Consider the following 20,212-nt stretch of genomic DNA (forward strand, 5'->3'; position numbering starts at 1 on the left):
TCTCAAGTTATATGAGGGAAGCAGTGGGAGAGGGAAAAGAAAGACAAAGAAGGAGATGGAAAGAGACAAGGAGAAAGAGAGATCAAGCCAGAGAGAAATGTCCCACAAAGAGACTCAGGATAATTTCAAAAGATGAACATGTGAGTAGAAATATACAAATATTTAACAAACAAAATCGAAAGACAACATTAAAAATGTAAATTTTTGAAGAGGAAATATTAATGAACTATAATTGAGGACTCTGCAACATGGTGGTGGGAAGACAGGAAATTAATAAACATAATGATGTAGAGGAGTTATTGAGAAAGTCAAAGATAATCTTACCAGACTAGCAGCAAAACTATGTACATGTGAACATATAAGAAGATACTCAGTGAAATAATCCCCATGATAGGGACACAATAGTTTTTTTTAAATCTTTTTCACTGTCATTTTTAATGTACTCTGTGAATTTTTTTCCTTTTGTATGTTCTTTCCCCAAGTTATAACCCCTGTTTTCCCTGTAATTGATTGGGGTGCACGGCATCTTGCATACAAATTTTTCTAATTTGGGGAGGGGAAGGGAAATAATAAAATGCTGAAACAAGGACACAGGTAGATCCATTGTAACAATGAGATGTACAAGACACTATGTTGAAAACAAACTTTACAACTTGGAAGGGGATGCAGGGAAGGGGTAGGGACATGTGGCTGAAGGGATAGTAGGGGAAAACAAAGGAGGGATTAAAGATGATTGATAGGAAATGTACTCATTAACTTACTCATGTAACTGTAAACACTTTGTACAGTATCTTTACAATGAAAATATACATATATAAAAGACAATAGAGAAAAGAATTTAGGAAGAGTGGATAATATAAATAAGTGCAGATTAAATAGGAAGACCAAGATATAGAAGCACAACTCCAGTATAAATTGTGATTACCATCAGTTGTGACTACCATTGCTAGGAAATATGCAGTACAACCTTATTCTTTGAAGTAAAAATTCTATAATATAAACTATAACAAGAAGAGATCATTACTATTACTAGAGATTTAGATTACACCTTCTGTGTACTAATCAAACCTAGGCACTTAATACTAAGTATGCTTATTTCTCCTACTATGTCTTTTATCCCTGAAGCCATGCAGAGAATTTCTATTTCTCATTAACAAGAGGGTATAACACTTTGGGGCAAAAATGCAACCTAGGAGCCCTGCACCAGAGGCCAAGATGGAGAAAACCTCTACAGCCACCATGACCTTTCCCTTGGCACTGTGGTAGACAGGCAGGAAGGTGAGCCACACACTGCAGAACACCAGCATGCTGAAGGTCAGGAACTTGGCTTCATTGAAGGTGTCAGGCAGGTTCCTGGCCAGAAAAGCCACAGTGAAGCTGGCCAGGGCCAGGAAGCCCAGATATCCCAGGACACAGTAGAAGGCAGTGAGGGAGCCCTTGTTGCACAAGATGATGATGTTGCCATGTTCAGAGTGTGCATCTGTGTCCACAAAGGGAGGAGAGGTTCCCAGCCAGAGGCCACAGAAGGTCACCTGGATGAGCGTGCAGCTGGGGATGATGAAGTTAGGAGCTCCTGATACCAGCAGCCACCTCATCCTTCTTCCTGGGGAAGTGGCCTTGAAGGCTAGAACCACAGTCACTGTTTTGGCCAACACTGTGGAAACAGCCACAGTGAACACAACCCCAAATGTGATCTGCTGCAGGATGCAGGTAGCTGTTTGGGGTCGACCAAGAAAGAGCAAAGAACAGAGGAAACAGAAGATGAGAGAGATGAGCAAGATGTAACTGAGAGCCCGGTTATTGGCCTTAACAATGGCAGTGTCTTGGTGTTTCACAAACATCCAAAGAACAGCAGCAGTTAGCAAAGAGAAGCAAAGTGCCATGCAGGCCATAACCATGGCCAACGGATCTTCAAAAGCCAGGAAACTTGCAACTCTCAAGAGGCACTGTGTCCTGGGTGTGTTGGCATACTGATGATGTAGACATTTCACACATTGCTCCATATCTGGTGAGAAATGTACACCACCATTACTTTTTTATTAAGCAAGTTTGCTTCAAAGAATTTAGGGAATTTTTCCTTTAGGGGAAATTCTCAGATGTCTGCATTTACTATCATAAAAATTCTTTTGTATTTTTTGCAAGCCGTAACTGCTTCCCTTTTTTTTCTTCATCATTCAGGCATTTTTATACAATATTTTTAATTAATGACTATCACACATATAGATAAAATGATAGGTGGGATATGACATTATCTTATTAACTTTTTTATACTTTTTCTGACGCTAATTAAGAGTCGTGTAATCATATTAAAATTGGAAGTATACAGCTTACATTGCCCTATATGTTTCTGTAAGACATTAATTTTTACCCTGTGGTATATTATCCTTGATTTCCTCTCATTATGCTTGTCTTGGCTCTTCACCTGTAACGTTGTACGAACAAACTCATCACTCTTTGACCCTCTATGGTCATTCCTATTTCCTAAACTGATTCTAGCTTACTGAGGCCTTGCCCTGTACCAAAAGCGTTCTCGGCACTGAGAAATAAAGATAAGCAAGATCCAAGTTTTTTTGTGGGAGTAAAATGTAAGTTTTAAGATGAAGACTCACCTTATACCACTTATGTTTAATTTTATGGTAGAGTTTAGACTTGTCCTAATGAATGGTGATAAGACAGATTCCTGGAGTAACTGTCCCTGCAATATTCTGGAATATCTTTCTAAATACATAATGCAAAATCATGTTCTATCACATTGCCATTAGCAATACTACCACATCTCAGAATTTAGTTATTAACAGAGAGAAGGAGAATGAGCTCTGTGATCCTAATACACAGTTTTTGCATTGACTTGTTTTGATTGAGGATAACTAGAGAGAGATAACTGATTTCTTTATAAGCCTGACTCACCTGTTCCATTAGCAATCTCATTTTCTGAGCAAGGTGTACAATAAAAGCAACAGGCAGCCTTTCCCTCCTGAGGAGATTTCCGGAATCCAGGACCACAACTCTCACTGCAGACAGAGTGAGGAGTCTGAGGAAAGGCAGGGTGTGTCAATAACTGTTTCAACATGTACCAAACACGACAACAATCCAGTTTTACAATGGGATGCTTAAGTATAATGTTTTAAACAGGTAAGTGCATTTGGTTTATTGTATTCTGTTATAGATTCCATATTCCATGATTCCCAAAGGCTAAGTGATTCAATCTTGATTTCTAGCCTGTAAGGCATGGATGGGTTTTTTAAAAAGTGGAAAGTAGTGGTGAGAAAGTAATTTCTAGTTTCCAGCCTATGGTATTTCCTTGAATTCCTGGCACAATATGCTTTCTCCTACTCATCTGTGACATTAGAAAGAGCAAGGAGGAGACCTCCATTTTATAGGGTTATGTGAGCCCCGACGTGATAATAGTTTTTTCTTTGTTTTCAAGCGTTCATGAGGTGAAATCTTCTTACAGGTGCATTTAATGATTCCTCTAAACAAAGATAGTTAAGTTGCAGGTCGATTAACCAATGAAAGAATCTCCACAGAAGGGAGCAAAAGAAACTTTCAACCCCATAAATTAACTCTTCAGCTACTTTATTGCAGTGTTAGAATCTCACTGAGAAAAATATATTTTACATCTTATGAAAATATTCCAAATCAATATGTAGAAACACTTTTAACTCACTTGGTTCTGATCCTGGGGCTTGAAATCAAGTCCTGAGCATTGGACTTCAGCTATTTTGTCTCAAGTGTAGCACTCTAGTACACAGCTCTACCTCCATATTTTTGGAGGTTTATTGGCAATAGGCATCTCACAAAGTTTCCTGTGTGAGCTGACTTTAAACTATGACATTCCCATCTGAGCTATAATCAACTCTAGGTTTATAGGATAACCTAGCTGGAACTCAACCAGGTACAAACTTAAAAGGGTGACTTTTGCCAATTTATGTGTGTGGAAAATTATTAGGATCAGATCCAACTCACCTCTGTAGTTTCAATGGACCACTGTACCATATCTTCAGATAAAGAAAGTTGATTGCCATGTGGAGCATATGGAGAAAACTTTCCTACTTTCACCTCAAGTTCAAGACCCTCTGGAAAATTCCAAACATTCATAATGTCATACTCTGGCTCCAATTTCCTTTGATTGTCCCAAATTACTTGATATCCAATAGAATTGTAAAACTGGTTATTCTTCAGAAAAGTGTGCAGCTAAAAGTAGACACATCTTATGGTCAAGTGTATTCCAGAGGTAAGACAGAAAGCAAAATATTCAAAGTTCCTGATTGCCTTTAATCTCTGATTCTGAATTTGAGAATAGTAGAGATAACTAGTGAAGTATCACAGAAGAAAATGTATGGAGGAATCAAAATAATCTTTGTGAAAAAATAATCTATCCTGATCACTCAGAAAAAGAGGAAGATTTTCAGAAAAATTCACTCCACTCTTTTGTGAATTTCTATGGTTTGTGCTTGCTAAATATTTACTACTTAAAGTTGAATGAAACTCAGTCACTTATGAAAAACATGAAGAATTGGTTTCGGCAAGTCATCCTTTGCTATGACTGAAGAAACTCATAGGGAAAAGCTGAATTCACAGATTTTAAAACATGAGCTATGAACATGTTGATATTATTCGTAACTAATGGGTTCATAAACAGGGTGCTGGTGGTTCAAGGATGTAATATCAGCTAATCAGGAGGCTCACATCAGAAGATCATGCTTCCAAGCAGGCTGGGGCAGAAAGGGCAGTGAGAATTTTTTATCCAATAAACTTTTCAAAAAATGTCAGAAGTTTTGCTATGCTGAAGTGGTTGTGTGCTAACCTTAAACACAGACTCAGGGATCTACCCAGCAACTGTGTTCAAGCCCCTTGCATTGGTCAAAATTAATTTTTAGAAAGATGGAATATATTTTATCCTTGTTACTGGACTGTTGTTTTCTTCAGAGCATATCCCCACATGTCTAGAATACATCAACGAAATTGAAACATAAAGAATTCATAGGGTTTGGAAAAGCAACTGAAATATTTAATGTTGTAAATGTGACTATACATTTGTTCAATTTTGTACTTCCAATAGTTTCTGACAATAGAAAGGAAAATGCTTAAGAGTTGAAACAATTACTTCAAATACTGAAATATATACCCATTAATATCAGCAAGCCAGATATGTATGACATAGGGATATATATATATATATATATATTTGGTGTGTATATATATGTTTGTATATATACACATGCCATATATATAAACAAAAACCCACATGTACACATACAGAACTACTTAATTTCATACAGTAAGAAACTCCTCTAGCAAGTGCCTTTGCTCATGGTTTGTGTACTCCAACAGAGAAGAACTTACCTGAGTAGAGGAAGGCAATTCTCCTTTTCTATTTCCCGTTGTTTGAACTTCTGTTTGATGAAGAAGCATCTCATGGAGAGCCTGAGCCACAGCATACACACCATTGTATATATTGTAACTATCTACAGACATAGTCACGTCAAAACTCTGCCCAGGTAACCAATCCAAAGAGGCATCATGAGCACAGTTGTCCCATGTTACACAGTCAGACACAGAATCAGAGCAATTAAAAGAGAGAAACCACAGCCTCGCAAGAAAAATGTCTTCTGGGTATTTGGAAGGCTTAGCTGCCTTGACAAAATCTGTGAATCCAGAAAAATCTACATGATGGTGTGTAAAAATAAGAGGTACATGCAATGATCCTATCACGAAATATCTCCTTTTCAGGGTGAAATCCCACTGAGAGTTCATGATACAAACTTTCCCATGTGTAATAATTTGCTCAATATATATCATAAAAATCATCAGTGAATTATTATCACCGTATATGATGAGGACACTTGCTGAAGATAGATTAATATAACGATTAACTGTTATGTGGTTATATGCATCTTGGGTGGCGATCACTAGCTCATAGGCTACACAAACTCTGTTCTTGGCCATCTCTACTTTCAATTCAGCAAGAATCTTTGCCCCATTATCATCTTGTGTGGTCAATAGTCCCACCCAGCTCCAGCTGAAGTGAAGCAGTAAGGAGACCATAGCAGTGGCTATTGATGTGTCCTTTGGTGCCATCTGATAGAGAGCAGGAAACTTGTTATGGTCACTCAGGCCATGATCAAAAGGCCCAAAGGTAAACTAAAGGGAATGAAAATTGCATGTTCTGTGAACGAGAATATTGCCATGAATCACTATCTCAGTCTCAGCCTTTATTTTTTATTTTTTGCAATTGAGAGAAATTTTCTTTATTTAATTTTTATTGTGAAAATTCTGTACAGAGGGGTAAAAATTACATGGGCAAGATAATGAGTACATTTCTTATCTTCCTCTTTTGTTGTATCCTCCTCTTTGGTTTCCCCTTCCCATCTTTTCCCATCCCTCCCCTGCCCCGCCACCCAATCCTCCTCCCCCCCAAAGTCTCTTCCCATCCCTCCCCTGCCCCGCCACCCAATCCTCCTCCCCCCACCAAAGTTTTAAAATTGGTTTTTCCACATAATGACTTGTTGATCCCATTGTTGCAATGGATCCACCTGTATCCCTAGCTAAACGATTTGTTTTTTCCCTTCCCCTCCACAAATTATACCAACCTCAAATACAGTGAAAGCAGGAGTTATACCATGTGGGAGGGACATACAAAGTAACAAATAAATAATCTTATAAATGTGTTAGAAACAATCACCTAAAAAAACAGTTGAATACATATCTTAGGGATCATTTCCCTAACATTAACTTATCTGAACTTTTCAGCTTGACTCAAACATGTACTAGTTATAGACCCAAAGGAACTTACATCCCCTTGTTTCTCTTATTTACAATCTCACTCTTGAACTCTGTTAAGAACTAGTTGAAGTATTTGAAACGTAGGATTGTTTTTTAGTTTTAGAAAAAATAATTTGTTTTTGAATAGCTGTGTATTTGTAAAGTATTTTTTAGTTTTTGTCACTGTTTCCCATCAACACTTCCTATTTGTAACCCCACACACTCCCCAACTTTCCTAATTCCATTTTGACCCATGCCCATTGAATATTATGTTGTATTCCTCCACCCAACCTTTTCCTATTCTTCTGTATTTTTCCCTTAAAACCTATCCCACTCAGACAAGATATGCTTCACCTTTTTTTGGTGTTCATTTTTCACACTGTCAGTAGATTAGAAAAGTTACACTATGGAGTTTCACCTCTCTATATATCCTATGTTAGTCAGATTAATAAAGTGTATGTATATATACATATATACACATTATACATACATATATACGTATATGTGTGTGCAATGGCTATTTGACTGTTCCATATTTATTTCATGTAATATATTCATATTTTAGATGTAACTCTCACATTTGTGAGGATATGGCTACACTTTCTTATTCTGATCCTGATTTATTTTGTTCAAAATATTATTTTCTGTGTGTGTGTGTGTGTGTGTGTGTGTGTGTGTGTGTTTACACATCAATGCCAGTACAGGGGCCCACACTCATACACTCTTGCACTTCTTTGGGCATTTTCCTTAAGACTTATTCTATACCAATGGAGGCACACATTCATCTTATGCTCCGTGTAGGTTAATTGGAGATACAAGTTTTCTGATTAGCTAGGATTACTTTTGTGTGCCATCAACAACCTGCTCAACATATCTTCACACTGCAAAGTCATCTTGCATTTCCTGATTTATAAAAGAAAATTATTCATAGAGATTGAAACAATAAATTATCCAATTATTTGCTCAAATCTTTCACCTCTTTTTTCAAAATGATTAAAATTATATTTCTGACTACCGTTAAGTAATTACACTTTGATATCACAAAATCTGATTTATTTGTGAATCCAGTCTCTTCCTATCATTTTCTTCTAACATCTGAAATGGCATGAATTTAGACATTTTTCTATACTTGCACACCTTTCACTCTCACCTGTGGAAATCTGTAGAGTCCAAGCAATGTCCCAATCTGGTCAGATACTACTCCTGATGGTCCTGTAAGTACTGCTATAGAACTGCTTCCTCTCACGCAGGAATAGTTTGGAATTTTATACTTCCCAAAGAGACAAATAAAGGGATTCTTAAACATTGTCCAAGAATTGAAGTGAACATCATAGACATTAAATCCCAGAGTCAGGTTATGTAAAAGATCAGGGTTTTTGTTGATCTCCTCTATAGCAAAAGCCAAGGCCAAAACATACTGATAGTTCTTGAAGATCAACCTGCATAATGACCAAAGAAAATTTGAAGAAGTATGTCATGTTTAAAACTTAAATATATCAAATGCTTGCTTCTTTGTCAAAGAAAAAGTTAAAATAATACCCCGATTAGAATGGAATGTAAATGTAGTCTCCTATACTTACATATAGAATTCAGATACTTATTTAAGTTGAGGGAGAGCTTGTTTTCCTCATTACCACATGTACCACAGCAAAAGGCTGCTGTGTGTTGGATTAAGTTTTCATGAGGCAGCAAATGTTGTGTTTCTTTACATTAGTGCAACTAGTTAACCTGTATGGAAAATATTTCTCGTGTTTTCAGTCACCCAGTTTATGTTTTGTGTTTATAGGGTAGGTCCGGCTAACTACGGAATGTTTAATTTAAGAGCAGTATTCAGAAGCAAAGGGTTATTTACGAATGATACTATAGCAAGGTATGTTTACAGACACAACATATGGAATAGTTCTTACTGATAACAACCAGGAAAAGAGCAGACCTATAAGATTTCCAGTTCCAAGACCTCCAGGATAAAATGCTGATCACTATTCTCTTCCCAATATATTTAAATAGAGACTCTCAAAAGGAACCAAAGTAGCAAAATAAAGAGGAACAAAGTACTATTCATTCTTTCTTTCTCCAAGTCCTGTCTGTGTGCACCAAAGTATGTGTGAATCTGTGTTTTTTTGTGACTATATGCATGCTTGCAAGCGGGAATATTATAAAGAAATTAATATAATGAAATCAACTGGTATTGTTTAAATGGAAACAATGAAGGCATGTTGGTAATGGAATGAAAGGACCAACTTGTTCATTATATGCTGTAGGTATATGTGAAGTGATCATGAAAGCCTATCATATTCTGAAATGTTACAAACAGAAGAAAATAGCTTGAGAAAAATCTAATTGCACATACACATATGGAGGAATAAAATGCAGAAATGAAGATGTGTTATAAAGCTTTTTCAAAAGTTGAAGAGAGTATTTTCCACAAAGCAAAAACAAATGTAGAGATACCTACAAAGTAAAAGGCTTAAAGGTGAAAGCATAATCAATATTTTTATTAATCTTGGGGCTGAAATCTGGGCCTGGGAGCTATCTCTCAGCTCAAGCTAGCACTCTATCACTTGAGACACAGCACCACTTCTAGGTTGTTCTGCTTGTGTGATGCTGAGGAATTGAACCCAGGGCCTCATGCATGTGAAGCAAGCACGCTACCAATAAGCCAACTTCCCAGCCAAGGATAATAAAATTATTGAACATAACATCTACAGTAGCCTGTCTAAGCATGAAGCACTCACAAGTTAACTACATATACAGGATGATTTTCTAAATTAGAATAGAAATGGGACCCATATGCTATATGTGTGCACCCATTTTCATAACAGCTAACTCCTCAGCAGAGTCCATATAAGTCAAGAGAGCATGGCAAGAGATCTTTACAATACTGAAGATTAAAAAAAACTAAATTATCCACCAAGATTATAGCACCTAGCAAAATTACCCTGTAGAAACGAAGGAAGGATAAAGATGTTCTCAGAGAAGCACAGTTAAGAGAATTTATCTACACTAAACTCTTCCTACAAGAAATACTAAAGTAATTTTTTCAGACCACAAAACAGAACCATTAAGGAACAAGAAAAATATTCGTGAATTTGTATAACTTCTTTCCTGTCACCACAATCAAAGCTGAGTACAACCAAATTAGTCACAGAAAATAAACTCATGGAAACAAAGCAATTCATTGATGAGACTTCAGCAGTTTTTTGAAGAGAGAGATAAAAATCGAAATTTAATTGTTTCTGGGATTCAGTGTGAAAGAACAACTAAAATATCAACTCCTTTGGAACACAGCCAAGGTAGATCTCTGAAGACGATTCAAGTCTTTCATCAACAAATTAGAAAAATCTCAAATCAACACCTCAATGATGCACATCAATGCAGACATGACACTTCTAAGAAGATGGTCGCATTATCACAAGCAAACTCCTTAGATGCATCTGAGAAAAACAGCTATTTAGATTCCCTGCATCCATTTTACCTCAAGAGAGCCAAAAAAATCAAACATTAAAGAGATGGGGACTCATTCAAATGCATAAGAAATCTCACAACATTAACACAGAGCTGAATACAACAAGACAACATGCAGACCACTGCTGAGTGGCTGCACCTTTGCCCCTAGCCTTCTCAGGCAGCCCAGGGAGACCCAGACATGAAGTGCCACCGATCAAATCTTAAACAGAGAAACATGTGATACTGACAAAATCACACAGCAAACATTAATCCTAGAAACACAAAGATAGAAACAAGGGCAGATATGCAAATCAGCTTGCAGACCTTTAAGGAGTGGCTGCTGCTACTGCCACACAACACAAAGGAGCAGAAAGACACCATAGAACAAGGATAAGGGAAAATAGAAAGAGGAGATTGATAATGCCACAACCAGACACAGGAGCCCCTCAATAAGACTTCTGCTGCCCACCTCAAAACTGTTTGAGCTCAGAATCTGTTTGTGCCTCCTCAGGGACTGCTGCCTTGGAGGAAGAGTTCCAGGTGGTTACCTACATTGCCCATAAAAATGAATGCAACTGAAATGGCAACAAAGCCTCCAATTCAGGAAAAGCCCAGGACCAGATGCATTCATAGAGGAGTCTTTAAGTCTTCGAATAGGAACTCACTCCCATGCTCCTCAAACTCTTCAGTGAAACAGAAAGGGAAAGTTCACTACCAAAATTTTTCTATGAAACCAACATAACACTAATACCCAAACCAGATAGGAACCCATCAATAAAAGAGAACTATAGACCCTTTTCTCCAATAGACTTTGATGTAAAATGTCTCAACAAAATTCGGGCCAAACAAATTCAATAAGTAATGAAATATACCATACCTTATGTTCAAATTGAATTCATTCCAAGATTGCTAACCTGGTTCCATATGCACAAGTCAGTTGATGTAATTTAACACAGCAACAGAAGTAAAGATGAGAAGCACATGATTTTTTCAATATATTCAGAAAAATGATTTGACAAGATTCAACACCACTTCCTGATAAAAATGTCTAGAGAAGCTATGAATCCATGGAAAGTTCCTCAACATAATAAAGGTTATCTGTGACAAACCTAGAGCTATCATTATACTTCATAGAAAAATTTAAAGCCATTCCCTCTAAATGCAGAACAACACAAGGATGACTTCTGTCTGCATTCCTATTGAACATACTGCTGGGATACCTAGGAAGGGAAATAAGGCAAGAGAAACACATAAATGGGATCCAGATAGGGAAGATGAAGTAAAGGTATCTCTCTTGGTGAGCAATAAAATTCTGTACTTAAAGAATCATATAGAATGCCTCACCCCAATCTACTTGAGTTGATTCAAACTGTGGCAAAGGAACAAGCTATGAAATATAACAACAAAAATGCATAGCATTCATCTGTTCCAACAATGAAAAGAATAATACTGAAATCAAGAAAGAAACACAATTTTAATAGCCTCACAAAATATTTAGGAATTAACCAAAGATGGCAAGGATCTATATTGTGAATTTAAAAAAAAAAATCTTATAAAGACATTGAAGCTGACTTAAGGAAATGGAAAAACATTCCATGCTCCTGGTTTGTAAGAATTAACATCATAAAAATGGCAATTCTGCCCAGAGCAATATACAAATTCACTGCAATACCAAAAAAAAATCTGTAACTTTCTTCAAAGAATTAGAGAAATCAATCGAAATACTTGTATGAAATAATAAAGATCGTGAATAGCAATAAAGACATCTTTAGCAGGAGGAATAGAGCTGGAGGAATATCAATACAAAAGTTGAAGCATTATTACAAAGCCATAGTAATAAAAGCATCTTGGTACTGGCAAAACAATAGGCCTGAAACCCAATGAAACAGAACAGAAGATGCAGAAACAATCCCACAAACATATAGGCACTTAATATTTGATAAGAGAGCCAAAAACACAGCTTTTAAGAAAGATAGCCTCTTACAGAAACAGTGCTGTCAAAACTGGCCATCTACATGCAAAAAAAACAGAGGCTTTATACTCATATATCATATTGTAGCAGAATCAACTTTAAATGGACCACATAGCTTAATGTGAGGACAGATACTGTGAAAATATTACAGGAATTACTAGGGAAACACCTAAGTCTTCTAGCCACAGAGTAAAACAACCTAAACAAAGATACATAATCACAGCAAATCAAAGAAAGCCTGGATAAATGGGACTGTATTGAACTGAATAGATTCTGAGTAGCAAGGGACAAAGCTAGGAAGATATATGAACAGAGCACAGAATGGTAGAAAATCTTGACTGGCTATACATTAGATAAAGAGGTCATATCTAACATATACTTAGAGCTAAAATTTAGCAAGACAGAAGGAAACTCCCAAACTCAATAACCCAAGAGAGACTTAAGAGAGACTGCTCAGAGGAAGAAAATCATGGTGAATAGATACATGAAGGAGTGTGTCCAACACCTCAGAAAACATTACATTTGTCTTTCATTTGTTTCTGCTGTGGAGTCAAAGTCTAAGACTTGAATACTTGGAATAACTGTGCAGGGTATATGTATATATAAAGTGTACATTCATTATTAATGTCAAAAAATTAATATGTAATCCAAAATTAAGAAAAAGAGATTTTCAAGCCCCATGACCAATAAAAAAATAAAAGAAAAAGAGGGAGTGGGGTTGGAGGTATGGGTGCGAATTTTAAACAGGGTGACATGGTTCAAAGGACACTATATTCATAAACGGATCTGGTGAATGGCAACATTTAGTACTACCATCAAAAGAAAATAAAATTTTAGAAATGTATAAAACTTACTGCTGAGAGTGATTATACAAGTGAGTTTAATAGGTTCTAACAATGTAACTGTGGTAGACAAATATTACACATAATGCTTATGAAGAGAAAATATTAGTAACATATCTAGTAATTTCCATAGAACAATTTAAAATTAAATATTTAAGTTACAAATGATGAGAGGAATACAACGTAGTTGCCATTTTCATTTGTATAACTTTAATATATTTTCTTTAAATATGTTTTATATTTTTCATTTTTAAGATAATGTATAGAGGTGTTATAGTTACATGAATAAGGTAAAGATTATATTTCCTACTGAGCATTAAAATATTTTTTATTTTAATTTTATTGCAAGGAGATATACAGAGTGGGTACAGTTTCATAAGTAAGGCAGTGAGTATATATCTTGTCTAACTTGTTACCCCTTGTCATCTTAAAATATTAAGTGAAAAAGTTTCATTAAAAGTTAAATGAAAAGATTTCATTATAACATGTCTCTCATTCACTTATGAATTTGGTCATAGTCCTGTACTACCTGTGTATGCATATTTTCTTTTCTTTTCTCCTTAACATCAGAGGTAGTTGTCATCATTCCAAAACAGATTGTTTTAATCTATTTTAAGTTTCACAAGTAACACAAAATCTGTAGCAGACAAATAAATCTCAAAATCCAAAAGTCCAAAAGTAAGTATTATTGAACTAAAAAAACAATGACATCTGTGAGAAAGGAAGCATAGAAGAAGATTCATGAAGCCTGGAGAAGAAGTTACATAATGAAAACAGTGTGACATGATCTGTCAATGACTGGGAATGGAAAGTCAGTAAATTCTACCAGTAAGAGTTAGAATGGCTGAATGAATAAAATCTCCAGTCCAAACAAAAGGTTGATTCCAAGAAATTCAATTCACTTTCAATGAATGGCCTTCAGTGAGAGTAAGAAAATAATGTAAACCAGACCCAGAGAAACAGAAGTTTCATGGTTTCTCTGAGTGTAGTAACTAGAATGTACTTATATATCTACAAGTAAATGAAAAACGGTAAAAAAAAAAAAAAGCGAGAGATAACAACAACAAAAACTTTGCATGTCATAAATTATACAGGTCTCTAGGCATTCCCCACAGTGAGAACAAGGAGAACGTACTTAAAGAGAAACACAAAGATGTAATACATATGTGTATGTGATTATAAAAAATAATATTTTTCATAAAAGAACTCCAGGAAATGGGAACAAAAGAGTTTTTTTTCTTTATCAATGTTTTTGTGGGCATGGGGTCACAGAAATGGTGGAACAAAGGGTAAACAAATACAGCAGTGCTACTCACTAGACACTATGTTGAAAATAAGCTATAGAACTGGAAAGTGAGGATGGGAGAGAAACATAGCGAGAGAAAGGGTGACATTGTTTGAAAAGAAATGTTCTCTTCATTTTACTTATATTACTGTAACCTCTCTTTACATCATCTTTATAATAGCAATAAACAATACATCAAAGAGAAAAAGGAGTGGAAGAAGGTAGTCCATGCAAATGAAAAGGAAAATTAGGCAGAATTATCCTTATCATATCACATCAAACAGATTTTAATCAAAACAACCAAATGTGCCAAGTTTGTAATGCGATGATGAAGCAATAAAAACAACCAGACAACATATCAATTATAAAAGTATGCTAACTCATGATCAAAGCACTTAACTCTATAAAAGCAGGCTTTGAGCTAATCCTCCATACAATAATAGCTGAAGATTTCCTAGAGAGACATTTAGACCAAGTAAACAGGAAGGTATCAAAATTAAATTTCACCCTTGATTAGATGAGCCTCACATCCACCTACAGAAGGTTTCACCCAATGTCTGAATAATCCATCTCTCATCAACATATTGAGCATTCTCCAGAAGAGATGGGATACAACACAAAACAGCCAGATTTTAAAAGTATGAAAAGTAAATTGAACTCACCTATGAACCACACTGTGGTAAGGCTAGAAATTAACAAGGAAAACACTGAAAGAAAATATCCCCATAACATCTAAATGAAATGCCTTGTTTCTCAGTCAGAAACAAAGAATTTAATTTAATTAAGACCATTCAATGTAATTAAATGATTAACACATATTAAAGGATTTGTTTTTCAAAGCATATATTTCAAGAAGTTTTGTGAACTTTGGAACAATATCAGAATCTATCTATCTCTATCTATCTATCTATCTATCTATATATCTATCTATATATATATATATATAAAGAGCAATGAAATGAAATTGTAACAACCTTTATTGAAATTAGGAATAGAGATGCTGTATTAGAGAACCTATGCGGCATCTCAAGGAGCTAGAAAAATAAAACCAAAATTAGTAGAAGGAATGAAATAATGAAAATGAAAAAGAACTATAGACTAAAAAAATAAATAAGAGACTAGAAACAATCAATAAAGCCAAAAGGAGGTACTACAAGAACAATAAGGTGATAAAACTGAAGTAAAGCAACAAAATTCCATATATCAACCTACACTTCCAATTGTTCTGGATGCTGGAATCAGTATAGTGAACGTACCTGTATTAGTGCAAAACCATGTACAGAAGATTCAGTACAATCTATATCAAAATTTCTAAGGAAGAACAAATGTAACACTGATGTACACATGACAATGTTGGAACTGATCTGTATAGCTTGGTGGGGGATTGGGGGAAAGGGAAAAATAGGAGAAAATTGAGGAAAGGTGTAACAAAGGTGACAATATTAGCAACTTATTACAAGTACTTAAATATGTTCTGGAAAATTAAAAGAATGAAACAGCAAAACATGGGGAAGTAGTGTGGAATATAAAGAATAAGTAAAGCCAGACAGTAGTGCTTCACACCTTCATTCTCAACTACTCATAAGGCTGAGACCTGAGGATCATGTTTTCAAGGCAGCCTGGGCATAGATATCTGTGAGTCTGTTATCTCCATTTAACTATGAAAAGATGCCAGAAGTGAAGCTGTGCCTCAAATGCTAGAGCACTAGCCTTCAACAAAAATGTTCAGGAACAGCCCACAGTCCCTGAATCCCCAGTATCAGCACGAAAGTAAGAAAGATAAACATATCAGTGACATATAAAATGAATCCATGTATTTTCTATAGCACAGAAGAGAGTAATTACTATCCTGAAAACTCTGCTCTCAATTTTGTGCAGCTGCCTCTGGCTCTAGTTTTCATACCAGCACTTAAAAACCAGTAACGATGATAAAGATAATTATATATTTTTTGCAATAAGAATCAGATAGTTTGAGAGAGTTCCTTAAAGTTCTGTGCAATCATTTTTCTTTTCTTGTCTCTTTTATTATACCACTTATTAGTGAGACTCTAAGTTATAGAAAAAAACTTAAAGAACTTGAATGTGCACACATGGAAAGAATTAATATTGGGAATATAAAATTTTTGCACAAGAAATCTTTCATAATGCTGAGCTGTCTGGTAATGCTGTATAGTAGAGGATATCTGACATGAAACAGGACCAAAATACATAGTTTGGAACAGTAATTGCTTGTGTATGCAAAGAATGTGTGACTGTATAAGTGTGTGTGCACACGAGGATGTGTGTTTGTGCCTGTTCTAGGGCATGAAATCAGTGCCTGGCCTCTTCATTTTCCACAGTGACAGGTGAAATGGAGGAAATACAGGTGTGCTGGAGAAAAGAAAAGAGCTTATGGATATGGAAAGGAGAAACTACTTGGAAGGAAATGGAGTCCTTTCTTGAGAGCATGCAGATAATCAGTGTATAAGAGATGTAAAGCAAAATAATGAAACTGAGCTGCTCCTGGAGCAATAAGGAAGGAGGTCAGTAGAGGGGACACAGAGATCATTGATGTGCACACCCGGACTTCCCTCACCCATGGAATGTGCTCAGAATAAAATAGTAATAGGGATAAAATCTGAAATTACTTACAACTTGTTGTCTTCTTGCCTAGAAGCATGGCTGTTCCTGTGATCGATTCCCAAAGTGCACAGGGGCATAATCCCAGTTATCATCACATCTCCATCCATGTGTGCTCGCTGCTTCATTGTAGAAAAGCAGGTAGTGTCAGCCAAGGACCTGACAGGGAGGGGAAGATGGAGAAAGAGAATTATTAAAGTGAAAATATACATCCCTGAAGCATCTGCCAAGCAGAAATTCTGGCTGGATTGGAGGATCACAATTTCACAGATATTCTTATATCTTTCTATATGTGCATATGTGTCTTTGTTGACAGAGATCTACACTATAGCTTACCTCTAATTAAAGTCTCTCTGAGTCTTCAGAAGTAATGTGTAAGACTATTCCCAGGGGCTATGCATTAGTAGCCCTGCATCAAGGAGAAAAACACAAGTTAGAAACATGTTTTCAGATTTGCCTTCTTCAGTTCAGGTGCTGTGATTTCATCCAAACCACAGATAGTGAGACCCCAGAGATGGAGTTATCTTAGTTTAATTTGTACAAAGTCTGTGTCAAGAAAGTATTTGCATGAAAGTCATTTGGGATGATGTAACTGGGTTGCATGAGATGATGCCATAACATGTGAATGGTGAAATGGCCAGAAAAAGTGTATGTCTCTGAGTTGTCAACGGAATTATGAGGGCATTATAGTTAAGAGTGTCAATTCAAATGACCAAATCCAAGCAAATATCCTCTCTTTTGAAATCTCATAGTTTCAACACAATAAAAATGCCAGGAGTGTCCAGGGGAAGATGGTAGAGGAGAAGCTGGGGGCTAATCAAGCTGTCATATAGAAAGCAATTTTAAGTAATATAATTCATCATATCAACAAGAGCAAGGACTAGAACTACCTGACTATATCAAAAGTTGCAGAAAAACCATCTGACAAAATCCAACACAATTTTATGTTGAAAGCTCTTGAAAAACTAGGAATCCATGGAACATTCCTTAATATAAAAAAGCTGCATATTACAAACCTACAGCCAACATTATAATTAATGGTAAAAAATAACAAGTCATTTCCTCTAAACTCAGGAATAAGTTAATGATGTCCACTCTCTCCACTTCTCTTCAATTTATTATTAGAATTCCCAGGTCAGCAATAAGAAGATGTAAACTTAAAGAGGATCGAAATAGTGAAAGATGAAATAAAAGTCTCCCTCTTTACAGATGACATGATCTTGTATTTAAAGAATCCTACGGACTCCATTCACAAATTACTCAAGCTGATTCAAAACTTTGGCAAAGTAGCAGAGTATAAAATTAACCCTCAAATATCAGTGGCTTTTCTGTATGCCAACAACAAGAAGAGTTCAGCTAAAATCAGGAATGCAATTCGTTCTTTTGTAGCTATAGAAGTGAAGGATCTCTACGATGAAAATTTTAAAAACATGGAAAAAGAAATCAAAGCAGAACTTCAGAAAATGGAAAATCCTCCCATGATCCTAGATTGGAAGGATCAACATCATAACAATGGCAATATTTCCAAAGGCTATCTACACATTCAATGTGATACCTATCAATATCCCAACCTCATTCTTCAAGGACATAGAAGAAGCAATCCAAAATTGCTTATGCAACAATAAAAGACCCCGAATAGCAAAAATGATCCTTAACAGAAAGAATAGTGCTGGAGGAAGATCCATACCAAATTTGAAACTCTACCACAAAGCCATAGTATTCAAAACAGCTTAGTACTGGCACAAGAACGGAACTGGGGACCAATAGAATAGAACTGAAGACCCAGAAATGAACCCACAGACCTATAGCCACCTAATCTTCAACAAAGTAGCCATAAAAATTAGAATGGAAGACAGACAGCCACTTCAGTAAATGGTGCTAACAAAATTGGGTAATCACCTGTAGAAAACTAAATCTAGATCCTTAAATATCACCCTACACCAGCGTCAACTCCAAATGGATCAGACACCCAGAAAACCTTACAGGAAGGAACAGGAGAAACTTGGCACAGGCCCAAATTTTCTTAATAGATACACAGAAACACAAGAAATCAAAGAAATTTTGGACAAATGAGATTGAATGAAGCTGCAGAGCTTCTGCATGGCAAAGAACATAGCTAGCAAGATGAATAGAAAGCACACGGATTGGGATATCTTCACTAGGTAAGGGACAAGGGTCCCCTATCTATACTATGACCCATTGCAACAATGAGATGTAGAAGATGCTATGTCGAAAATAAACTTTACAGTTTAGGCCGAAGGAGGGGAGGGAATGTAGTTGTGGAGATGGGAGGGAAGGGAGGGTAGGGGAAATACTAACGAAGAGGCAAGAATGATTGATAAGACATGTAATCATTACCGTGCTCGTGTGATTGTAAACCCTCTGTACAGTATTTTCACAAGAAAAAACTTCTTTAAAAATATAAAATAAAATATACTTAGAATTAAAATCATTAAATCCCTAACAACAAATCCACGAAGAAACAACTGCCCGGTAAATAAGTGGGCTAAAGACTTAAAGAGAAACTTCTCTTAAGAGGAAATAAGAATGGCCAATAGACACATGAAGACATGCTCAACCTCTCTACTCATAAAAGAAATACAAACCAAAACAATATTGAGATTCCACCTCACCCCAGTTAGAAAGGCTATAATCAAGCAATCTAATAACAACAGATGCTAGAGGGGATGTAGCCAAAAGGGAACTCTAGTGCATTGTTGGTGGTAGTGCAAACTTTTTCAAACACTTTGGAAAGCAATATGGAGGTTCCTCAAAAGATTCCCATAGAGCTCCTCTATGATGCTTCAATCCTACATTTGGCCATTTACCCAAATGATCACAAACAAGGCCATACCAAGGCTCTCAGGACAACTATGTTTATTTTATCAGAGCATTATTTACTAAGATATGAAACTAATGCAAATGTCCCTCAATAGATTAATCGATAAAGAAAATATGATATATATGTATATATATATGCATATATATGTATCTATATATAAAGACACATATATAGATATGCATCTATATAGATGCATATATGTATCTATATATATATACAGATATACATATAGATATATAGGTATAAAGTGGAATTCCATGCCTCTATCAGAAAGAATGACATCGCCCCATTTATTGGGAAATAGAAAGACTTGAAAAAATTATATTTTGAAGTAAGCCAGGCACAAAGAGACATAGGTCTTCACACTCACAAGATTCCTGTATTAATCTATAGTTTCTCTCCTCTCGCTCCCGATCAGGCTCACACTGAGTCCTTTTCAT

General features: G+C 35.9%; 1 protein-coding gene across 1 annotated transcript; it reads right to left on the reverse strand.

The window, feature by feature from the left end:
• Positions 1 to 1,082: 1,082 nt before the first annotated feature.
• On the reverse strand, positions 1,083 to 20,212 carry LOC106000701 (vomeronasal type-2 receptor 116-like). The gene is made up of 12 exons (XM_013035986.1): positions 20,143 to 20,212; positions 17,821 to 17,851; positions 16,943 to 17,089; positions 15,568 to 15,622; positions 14,974 to 14,996; positions 11,322 to 11,432; positions 7,916 to 8,204; positions 5,829 to 6,144; positions 5,347 to 5,564; positions 3,967 to 4,194; positions 2,908 to 3,031; positions 1,083 to 2,005 (listed from the first exon to the last, which is right to left on the reverse strand). The coding sequence occupies exons 1-12, from the start codon at positions 20,210 to 20,212 to the stop codon at positions 1,083 to 1,085; spliced, it is 2,535 nt and encodes an 844-aa protein (XP_012891440.1).

This window comes from Dipodomys ordii, unplaced genomic scaffold (assembly GCF_000151885.1).
Source record: "Dipodomys ordii isolate 6190 unplaced genomic scaffold, Dord_2.0 Scaffold235, whole genome shotgun sequence".
Lineage (NCBI taxonomy): Eukaryota > Metazoa > Chordata > Mammalia > Rodentia > Heteromyidae > Dipodomys > Dipodomys ordii.